At 33.5% G+C, this 11,375-nt stretch overlaps 2 protein-coding genes across 2 annotated transcripts in view; both read left to right on the top strand.

Moving 5' to 3' along the window:
• The first annotated feature begins 581 nt into the window (after positions 1-581).
• The window catches only part of LOC119082321 (unconventional myosin-IXb), an 88,073-nt gene continuing 77,279 nt past the window's right edge, over positions 582-11,375 (top strand). Inside the window, exon 1 of the mRNA XM_037191821.1 lies at positions 582-937. The gene's annotated coding sequence lies outside the window, so the exon portion shown is untranslated. The remainder of the gene's footprint in view (positions 938-11,375) is intronic.
• On the top strand, positions 3,835-5,498 carry LOC119082324 (leucine-rich repeat-containing protein 9). Its single transcript, XM_037191824.1, has 4 exons — positions 3,835-4,093; positions 4,154-4,479; positions 4,552-4,910; positions 4,966-5,498. Exons 1-4 carry the CDS (start codon positions 3,911-3,913, stop codon positions 5,310-5,312), a joined length of 1,215 nt encoding a protein of 404 aa, XP_037047719.1. The 5' UTR covers positions 3,835-3,910; the 3' UTR covers positions 5,313-5,498.

Genomic DNA, 11,375 nt, shown 5'->3' with positions numbered 1-11,375 from the left:
GTCAAACGCAAATCAAGGAATAGCACTCCAAGAAGTCATTGGTCAAATGTAACAGTTGAGTCGTTCAAAATTGAGTAATTTTTACTTTTCCGTAGACTCAGAGGTTTCTGCTTTTTCTTTCGAATTGTGTGAATATTTTATTCCATGATTTGACGACCAAATAGAGATCTTCCAACATTGTGAAAATTTAAATCTCCTAGAGCCTATTACAAAAGTGCGACTAAATATTGATAACGACAATGATAACAAAAAGAAAGCACGGAATGAGCCAACATATCACACAATTATCATCGTCAGTTAAACTACACTCTTAAGACAGTGTAGAGAGAGATGTGAATCGCAGCAAGGCATAAATAATATTGTATGCGATGGTCAAACTTATTTATGTGTGTACTCGATACGAACATATTTATGTGTATACATACCTAAGCAACAAATTCAAGAAACAAGTCAAAGAAGTAGAAATTGTTTTATATTTTCGTTATATTGTACACCACCGATTCGATATTATTTTATATAAAACTCGCGGGACTTCAAAATGAGAAATCAAGAGAAGTCAAGTCAGACAGTATACGGTCTTCGAACGTAAAGTGTGTATATGTGTTCTATGTTCGTTGGAAGGTTTAGTTTATTTTTGCCTTCTTTCAAATTTTACCGGAAAATTTTGTTTTTGTGAATAAGAAATTTGTACAACAAATTTAAAGGATAAAGCGATAATTGAGTTTGTGAAAGCGTAACTGGTGGATTAATTAATGTTATCCTGAAGGGTTACTGATAAATTTACTGTGAGTGGAAGTTTCAACGATTGAAAAGAGAGAAAAACGTCATCAATGCGAAAGGATTAATGGATTATGTGATTGTTGAAAGTGTACAGTGCATAACTGGAGGATGTATGTTTTGGATGCAAATGGATATTTATTGAAACATTGACGATCGTGTAAGTACTTAATTCTTTATTTGGTTTCTAATCAACAATTTTGTAAGATCTGTAAGGTCTAGAGACAAACACTGATCTCCTGATAGGATCCTATGGTTTTAACAGATAGGACTATTCGTAAACATTGATCAATCGATTGACTAAATAAATCGAAGGAGTTAACAAACTTGCTTCGTGTTTTTTTTTGCTAAATTAATACAAGCTGGAGACGCCATATACTGACTTGACAATGAGCAAATTTATTTCTAAATTTCTAATTAAACTTTTACATATCTAATTTTTATCAACGTAAAATTCTTAGCTCATCAATAGTTCTTTGTATCTAAAATGCACTCAAGCGAATAATTAAGTTTCATGACTCGGAATGATGTTTCTAACAAGAAGCAATGTTTGTAAAAATGTAAAATTTCTTATGTCAAAGCAGTGATTTATCAATCGTAAATTGAAGTTGTTTTCGAGGTTGTTTTGGTATTTCTTTGTTTATCCAATTATCGATACATCACATCGCATGCATAATGTTATGATGTGAGGTTTCTTAGTTTATTCTTCCAATCTTGTTTTATCTCATTGTTTACTGAAAATCTCTGTTTTGATTTTGCAAACTCCCAGAACGTTGCCATTAAAACGTTATCATTCACCAGAGAAAACATAACGAATAATTTGTACGGCACCTGAAGTCCACATAGCCATATATTTTAAGAACACTAAGTGATAGTAACAGTAGCAACCTTACCATTCGCTAGAAAAACCTAAAACTGTTGTTATTACAACTCTAAAAAAATACTTGACAAAAATATAAGCGATTACCTCCGATTAACGTGGACCTATAGAAAAATGTCTGTTAAAACAAATGAAGTAAAAGATTTTGTATTAAAGACTAATCGATTCTTTAAGTAATTGAAGTAGCAGATTTGACCGTAATGTGGCGAAACATATAAGTAACATTAATGCATTCAACTAATCGTCAAATATAATTAAATTTATATTATGAAGCAAGTATGTAGTAACAGAGTAAAATGAAAATAGGATCGTTGTAAGCTTTTAGAAACGGATCGGCATTTGTTACCAACAAAATCGACGAAAAATTGTAATGAAAAATCATCTTAATTATTATCTTGTATAGCAAAATGAGTTTTATGAAGTAGATGATTTCGAAACAATGTGACAAATTTACTGATTCATTATCATCTCGCAGACAACCACATCACCAACAAACCTATTGAGTTTGTTAATTCTTTTGATCTAAGTATTTTCAACAGCTTAAGAACGATGGATGCTTTTTACCAAAATACTTTTTGAGAAATCTTAAAACCGTAAGAACGACTACAAGTGTGTCAACTTTCAATAAAAAGTATTATTGTTCGCGTCAGTTTGCCGAAATTCATGAATTTCTCATTTTTCTCAGAGCTCTTATTTTTAGTACTTATTGCGGTTTTATGAAAACAGACGAAGCGTTGAGAATATGTTTCGATAAAATTTGTCGAAAATATAATAATGTAGTCTACAATTTCAGCTAAGTATTCATCGCTCTTAAGTAAACATCTTTTACTTCAATTGTTTACACATAAATTTTTCTAAGTAAGATTGCACAAATCAGAATCTTTTATTCTTTTTGTTATGGCTGTCGATAACAGATGACATAGCCGTCTACAAATGGTTGAGATACAAGAATTTGGAATCGCTCAGCGAGTTTTATCACATAAACATTAACTCTGCAGATTGGAATCAACTTGAAAACATAGTTCAAGAAAACGTCTTTTTAAATTCTTTCTCTCCACTCATAACTTGAAAACAAATATTTACGGGAGAAATAAAGTTAATTAATTTCGTGATGAGCTACCAATTTGTCTGTAGGATTTGCTCATTATAAACTTGAATATTACGCCAATCATATAAAGCTAAACACCTCGTCTCACACGCAATTTATTACCTTTTATTACAATATTCAAGTAAATGATATGGGAATTTAATGGACATTTATTGGTGTTGTTCGTTTTTTTTTTGTTTTATTATTTTTTTGCCCACATGGATTCAAAAAAAAAGCAAAACAGAGTATAACTGGTCTTACAACAATATTCTAACCAACAAATTCTATATAAAGAGCTGCAGTCAGCTTCCTATATAATTTAATGTATTTAATTTTGTCTGCAGCTTTAAGAAAGCGATTCTCCGTTTTTACTTCTAATTATTTCATATCTAATCCCAGAACCAATGTTCTATCGAATCAAACGGTTGTAAAAAGTGCAAAAAAGAATATTACTCTCCACTTCACCATGCACATTTGAGAAGTATTTAATGTGTGTGCTTGTAGTGTGCTTACTGTTATAACTTTTTCATCGAAAAAAAACTCCATCCGGGTAGAACAGGTGAGAAAATAATTTTATTTTAACACCATTTCTAATAACGTTCTTTCTCTGAACTGTAATTACGATTACATCACAAAAACTATTGTGGTTTCGTGTAAATAATTGCTGTGAGGTCTGTGTTTCTTTATCTAGTTTTTATTGTGACGTGATTAATGTCTTAATCTGAAGTACCTACTGTAGAAATTGGAAAATGAATATAATCCAGGCGGGGTTATTCTAAGTTAAGTTTCATATCAAAAAGGAGGCGGTCAAATGTTTTTTAATATGTCTTTAGAGCGACTATCCCTTAAAATCTATAAACGACACTGATGGACTTACTTCCTTTTTTGAATTGTCCCTGTGGAAACATGAAAATGACTGTGACTGTTTAAAGTTTGATATTCAAGGTTACCAATTTCAGTCAATTTTATCGATTCGATACTCATTTTCCATTTTATACAACCTATCAGACATGAAATTGTATCTATCTAACCGTTTTCGCTATGTCAATAGTAAACAACTGTATCGCTCCTAGGCAACGCACATAAACAAAGTTAAAATCTTTCGTTAAAACGTAATTTACTTTTTTTTGTTAAGTGGTGAACTATGTCCGAAATAACAAAATAAAATGCCTGTGAACGACTTGCCACCAGAAGAAACAAAGTCTACATCATCTTCATCTGATTCCGCTTCGATCGAACAGCTTCCATCAAGTCTCAGCAGTATATCATTACATGAAGACGATTTTGGAACTGAAACAGTATATCAACCGCTCGTCATTCCGAGGGAACCTAAACTGGATGAATTGCTAGTAAGTGTAGTGCAATCAGTGATAGAAAATCGAGTCTTTAACCACAAAAAAATGGGATAGCGTAAAGTGTCCGGATCGCAAGACCTTCATAGATTGACTGAAGTAAACCTTAAATTGTCTTCCACTATGGTATGCATACAAAGACTGGAAGTGTTCCTACCGAATTTGGTCTCGCTGAATTTGGATGGAAGTTCTTTGAATTCGTTACGTGACTTAGGAACAGGACTTGTGATTAAATATTTAAATGTAAGCCGTTGTGGACTAACCAGTTTGGACGGAACGAATGGGCTGGCCAGTTTAATTCATTTGGTAGCTGAATCAAATGCAATTCGAGAGGTGTCACCAATATTTAATTTAAATGACTTGAGGAAGCTCAACCTACGTGGGTAAGGAGAAACTTTAACTTCTGCGATATATGTTTCCATCGTTTTTCACATCTAACTTCTGATTATCTTTAGAAATCTTATTGATAATTTCGGAACAGTTAGCTTCTTATCAATGTGTCCGGAGCTGATAGAAGTTGATTTAATCAGCAATCCCGTCTGTTACCTGAATAATTATAGGAATGAAGTTAAATCCTTTGTGCCCAACTTGGTTCTACTTGACGGTACTCCGTTCAATAGTCTACCCAACGACGGAACTTGTGAGACAGGAAACACATCATCCGAGTTTAGTTCATTATCTGACCAAACCCGAAGTGATGTGTCCAACAATGAAATAGTTACGATAAATCATCAATTACCCCGACCAAACAGTTTCGGTAACATAAACATGACCGACAACAAAACTATCCGAATTAATCGACCATCAACGGCCGGTTTGTTTGTTTGTAAATATAAAAATTTCTTCATAAAACAAACTCAAATTTACAGACCCAATAAATCCTTCAACAAGCAGAAATTTATCGTCAGGTGAACCGGTTTGTGGTAATGTAATTTCACGCATTCGATTTAATCGAAAGCACAAACGACCCGCATGGATTGCATCCGATACATCGTCATCGGTATCGAGTGGCAGTGATTCAATATCTTCAAGAGAATTTCCGGAAGTACTTCCCCAGCAATCGTTCGATTTGGAATTGGGCGTGTTAGGGATGGTCGGTAGTGAATCCGATCCGAATCGTTTATCCGAAAACGACGATCATGCGAAACTATTGCGTGTGGCTAAGACGTGGAGGAGAAACAAAAATTTGTCGATGTTGGGTCGAGAGGAAAAGTGAGTTCGGTGGGTGCGTAGAAAAATTTGTTCGAGTTTGTAGGGCGAAAATATTCATTTTATGCACTCAAACCGGTGGTTTTTGCATTCTCATTGCGGAAACTCGAGTGAATTTCCACAATTTTCTATTTTGATTCAATTGGTTGGTTAGCGTAAAATATTGTTGGTTCTTTGTTGCTATAAAATAAAATTGTATTACCAAGTCAAACCCAGTATTTAAAAAAAAACAATTTCACTTTGTTAGATCAGTAATCAAGACTTTTCTTTTGAAAAAGCAGTTTAAAGGCAACTCATGTTCAAAGCCTTTCAATACAATCACTTTTACACCTTTAAATATCGACTCAAAATTGAGCAAAACAAATTAATCCAATCCCTCTAATCTAAAATTAAATCATTAAACGTAGACGAATCGCTCGTTAAGCGTCATTTTCTACCATAATTCATCAACAAGTTAAAATTTGTAGAGAAAAAAAAGAGTTTATCTGAAGAGGTGTGGTTTCGGTAATTTTATATTTACTCGGTGATTAAATTCTCAATCATTTCAATAAAATGTGTTGCCAGTACAAACATTTTTGAATTAACTTTGTCTTTAATAAATCGGTGAATTGTTTCGCAAATAAAATCTCACATCGTAATATAATGTGAGTTAATTAAGGATTAATTTTGTCCATTTTAGTTACAATGCCATTTCACCGTGTACATTTAAATTCTCCTCTCCAGCATGCATAATGATCGCTACAAACGCCGACTTCGAAGTTATATAAAAATGTATGCACGATTCTCGTGATGCTAAGCTGTAAGGCAGTTAGTAGATTCAGTTAGAAACACCTCCACATTGAAATAATACACCTCATGTTTTAGTCATTTAATTTTTATTCACGTGCGTTTTCTCTGCAAAATTTTTGTTTCTTCTGTAAATGGATTTAAAAACTCTTTGTAATCGCGCTTGAAGGACGTACCGCTTAAAGCTTATACAAGAAAAAGTAAAATCCAGCAAAACAAAAACCTCATATACGTACAAACATTCGTCTCGTACATTCAATGTGAGAATTAAAGATCTCCGATTATGTCTTATAAGCAACTGAGACGTTCCTGAGGTATATGGATTTTAATGATTTCGAAAACTGTTGTTCGTCTGAACCGACGAGTATAATAATGTTTCTTGCCTCGGCTTAACATATAATTTATTTGTTTGATTGGGTGTCCAGATAGGAAAATATTTTCAATGTTGTTTTGGGTTATAATAATATCTCTACGGTACCCACAACCGATGTATTCGTTTTCTGCGTCTTCGTTGAATTAGATTAAGTAGTGTGGCTGTATAAAATGAAGATGAAGAGGTTCATGTGCGCTGGTAATTTTTATGTGAAATTTGATCGTTTTGTTTGTTAATTTTCCGTACAAAGTTGGTGTTTTATGGTCAAAGATGAGATTATTTGATATGGAGTTGGGAAATTAAAGATAAATTTGTGCGCATTACACGTAAGCCGAGTATGCATTGAATGTGTACGTGTAGTCAGATGATAAACGAATATTGCATTCGTATGCCATCATACCTTACTTGGAAATTTACATAAAAAAAACAAATCTTTTCGAGATGTACGATTAAAATATTTGCCAAGCATTGCGATTTCTACCATCGTTCTTGAGTCAAGACAACTTCCTTCTTCTATGCTTTTTATGCAATTGAAAATTTGTCATTAAGTTTTATTAAAGTTTCTTGATTTACTTGACCCTTGGACTGCTTTTGAGTCAGGAGTCGCTGTGTATTTTATCTCAAACAAAACAAAGAGGCGCTATTCTTCAATCATCGAACATAATGTTACTGGCAGATAAGATTGCAGCTTTCGTTATTGAATCTTAGTGTCGTTTCGATATCGGAATGGAAGTGTTTTATGCACTAGTGCCTTCTTCAAAGGGCCGACGTGTTCACAGACACACAATTTTACTTGCATTCCTTCCTTTTCTCTAATAATGCCGATAATGAGCATGTATTCAATGTTTTTTTTATTATTCAGAACTCGAGGCTGATTGTAAGATTTGTTCACACAACGGTCATAATAACCCTCACTATGCAACGAACAAATTGTACAATCGGTCCTTGTTGCAAAGAAGTAACTATTATTTACTAAATGACCGCAATCATCCGTTTTAATTAAGTTAAATGTTTTTAATCAACATATGGAATTATTATTACGAAGAAACCCATTATCCACTTGCAACTTGCATGTACGGTGCACACAACATAGTAAATGACTCAAAGCAATTCAATTGATTTCACATCCAATCCTATAAATTCCCATAAAGACATGCAATGTTAAGTTTAAAGGCACCTTTTCCATCTCTTTCTCCGTTTCACATATCCCACGCAAAAATGCATAATGAGAATTATATATCACGTTGAACGAACTATGACCAATTTGGCTGATTATACCAGTTGGAATATAACCGAAGAATCAATACTGTGGCTGTAGGGTAGAATGAAGGCGAATAATAGCATCGTTTAATTCGACTTGATTGTTTTCCGAATAAATTGATGACCGTAACGTATTCCCATGCATTTCGAGATTTATGCATCGATTTCATGCAAAATGTCGTTATGTTGTCTTTTTAACATAAGTCGGAATATTAAATGCGAAAATATGGAATGAAATTTTGTTCTCTTTTCGGTTGAGTTATTTACTGCATTTGTAAACAAAGATTGATCTCGTTTTCTAAAACGAAATTTCCGTCCATTTCTTTGGGATATATAGACAAGCTTCGCGATTATTTTCTACTATATAGAAATGTTTCGCTTATTACTGAAAACGACTCTAGAAGCGATACATTGATTTTTTTCTTCTTCTTAAATTCCAACTCAACCCATCACCGTCACGTAATCATTGTTGTTTGTCTTGCTCAAAGAGACGTATTAATGCTGTTTCACATGGATGTGTATATATTCTTCGTCCAGAAGAACAAAACAATACATAATAGCTGACATAACGACACATATCCACATAACATTCAACTACCTCAGACTTTTTTTCATTTCAATCTGCTAGTTTTACGGTCTTCCATCATTTAAATTTATTTCCTTTCAAAATATCATCTCATCATCATGTTCGTTGTAATGTGCTACAGATATATGCAGACAAACAACGTAAATGATACGATTAACCCACCATATAACTCGCTTGTTTCGCTACCATTTCTTTCTTTTTTTGTCTGTATAATATTAGGCCTGCTCTGAATCCGGGTAGTGTGGGATATTGGGCTGAATATGCGTTTTTCTGGTCCGGAAGGCTTAAATATTGGACCCGTATCTTTTTTTAGAATTTTAAAAAATAGTTTGGGCATGGGGAGCAAGGCGTTTGTACAAATGTACGAAAGCGTTGGTTAGAAGAGAGGAGAATGATGGTGTATATCTTTTTTACTCTTCTAACCAACGCTTTCGTACATTTGTACAAATGCCTCGCTCCCCATGCCTAAACTATTTTTTAAAATTCTAAAAAAAGATACGGGTCCAATATTTAAGCCTTCCGGACCAGAAAAACGCATATTCATCCCAATATCCCACACTACCCGGATTCAGAGCAGGCCTAGTATAATATGCATTTACAAGATTAACAAATATGAGCTTCTGTTACAACTTTTGAAACTTAACCATTTGAAGTAGAATTGTTCACTGAGAAAAATGCGGAGATTTATTTGGAATGTTCGGATGATACTGAAAAATCAATCATTTGCACGAATGGAATGGGAAGAATATCTGGGATCTCTACAAGAACTCTACATCGCTCGCCACTGTTGAAATTGTCACGAGAGTTCCTAATTTCTTCCAATGGTGAACTCAACGTCAATTCGTTACACAATTTTTCAAAACAAGAACAAATGTGACAGGTCGGGGGAGAAAATTTCTATTTTCCCACTGCCAAAACAAGACTCGAAAAAATAGAAATTTTCTCACCCGAATTCTCCTCAGACAAGACGTCAACCAATTTTCTGATGAACTTTTGAGTGGAGAAAATAAGGTTAATCATGTGAATAATCAAAACAAAGATTTTTTTAAAACTCAGAGCTGTCACATTTCCCCAATTTGTAGGCGCAGAGCTTTTGAGGCGGGTTCCGCTATTATAGGTTTACTGCTCCTCCAATCAAACGATATAGTTTTATAAAAGCATTGAACTGGGAAAACAAAAGTAATTTTTATAAATTTCATCAAAACTCATATGTTAGTAATAAGCATTGAGCGATGTGGACGTAACATGTTAGTAATTACGCTGAAAAAATTTTAACCCGGAATTTTTCTCTGTGTTAAAAGTGACATTGTAGGTTCAGTTGTTTTTTCGCGAATAGAATTCTTTGATTCTAAAACAACATTATGGACATGGGACATGGACGTTACTGTTTTATTTTAGATGTACATACAAATAAAGAAAATTAGTGGTGGGAAGACATGTTTTGAATCTGGTATCGTGCCCATGCACAATCGCTTCTTTGTTTGAATAAACTCTTTTGTGATATTCAATATCATTCAAAAAGGCAACCGTTATATATATTTGCTAAGACAGACATCCTGTTTACCTTATCTATGAAGATACAACTGTTATACGATATCTGCAGTGTCTCCGTCTTGTTGGTTTGATTGTTTAAATGAAGTAAAAGATTTCGCATCAAACACTAGGCAATACATTAATGAAATGAAGTACAGATATAATGATCAATTCGTTTGCTAAAGGTTAAAACTAAGGATGAAACTTAATGCAATGTAAATGGATAATCGCCACATGTGCCGGTCAATCCATATACATACGCGTCTGTCATCAGTATTTAAAAATGTCCTTGGAAAACTAGTTGCAAGGAGAATTTATACTGTAGAAGTACTAACAACGATAAAAAATGTGTTCACACGCTTCAGTCATTTAGTTGAAATAATAAATCTAAAAAAAATATAATTCTTTAGTCCACTTTAACACGCAAATTGCTCGCCTAAGGTGTATAAAAAGGTGTATCTCCCGTCGTTATTGAATGGGCCACTTGAAACAATGCGTATACAGAATTACAGATACGTGTGTTGTGTTGTAGAGTAGAATACCACGAGTTAATAAATTGAATATCTAACATCAATAAACAAATTAATGGAAATAATTTACTTTTGTTTATTTACACATATCACGGCGATGTATATCTAATTTCATTCGCCGAGAGTATTCACGAGAAATCACGCTGATTTGGAGTATTAAACGGAGGAAATGGTCTTAGATCGGTTGATAGAAGATTTCATAGTTAATGGGCATCGTAAAATATTTTGATTGAAATCAATTGCTTTATTCATTCAGATTTTATATTTTAGAAAAAAATATAACTTACAGAGGACATAGATTTATGGTATTTTATTGATTGGGTTTTCTTTTGCAAACATCGAATGCTACACACCGAAAAACATCTAGATATCCTTAGGGTATTTAGAGTACCGCCGAGCAGGGTTGTCGACTAGTATTTTTATCGATTTTTATGAATAGTGGTGCCCACTCTCATCGTGCTTAGATGAACTATAGCGCTCAGTATCAATCAACCTCCTAGTAATGGTGTACATTAGTACTTTTGGTGCGCAAAGCAGTCTCATTTCGTTATAATTCACTAAAACTGATGATTTTTAGCTAATTATATGGAAATGAACTGCTTGGCGGAGCTCGGAGAGTGTTTATTTTCTTCTGCAAAATTGTTCTATAAGATCTTACGAACCAAATAAGAGAACTGCGTCCAGATAATTCAAACTTTTTTTTTGCCTGAACGAACAGACATGACATACATAGTAGCAATAATGCCTCGCTGTACCATATTTTCGGGTTAACTCTGCTACATATTTAACCACATCATCATTGTTGACTGAGCTGAAGCAATTTTTTTATGAAATTTGTTTATTTGTGACGCAATGTGAAGGATGAAAAATTTGAGAAACAGAATTTTGTGTGTTTAATTATTATTTTTTTTATTTGTTCACGTTTGCACATTTCCAAATTATATCAAAATAAATATACAACGCAAATACTGACACATGTTCCCTTTTTATTTGATAAAAAGA

Source organism: Bradysia coprophila, unplaced genomic scaffold, assembly GCF_014529535.1.
Source record: "Bradysia coprophila strain Holo2 unplaced genomic scaffold, BU_Bcop_v1 contig_415, whole genome shotgun sequence".
Lineage (NCBI taxonomy): Eukaryota > Metazoa > Arthropoda > Insecta > Diptera > Sciaridae > Bradysia > Bradysia coprophila.
Note: the sequence above shows the minus strand (reverse complement) of the source record. Positions and strands in the feature narration are given on the sequence as shown.

Bases quoted from the DNA above. Each gene is read 5' to 3' on its own strand.
- LOC119082324 (XM_037191824.1), top strand. From the start codon at position 3,911: ATGCCTGTGAACGACTTGCCACCAGAAGAAACAAAGTCTACATCATCT. The intron at 4,480-4,551 runs GTAAGGAGAAAC...GATTATCTTTAG, and splicing joins AGGAAGCTCAACCTACGTGG to AAATCTTATTGATAATTTCG. The intron at 4,911-4,965 runs GTTTGTTTGTTT...TCAAATTTACAG, and splicing joins TAATCGACCATCAACGGCCG to ACCCAATAAATCCTTCAACA.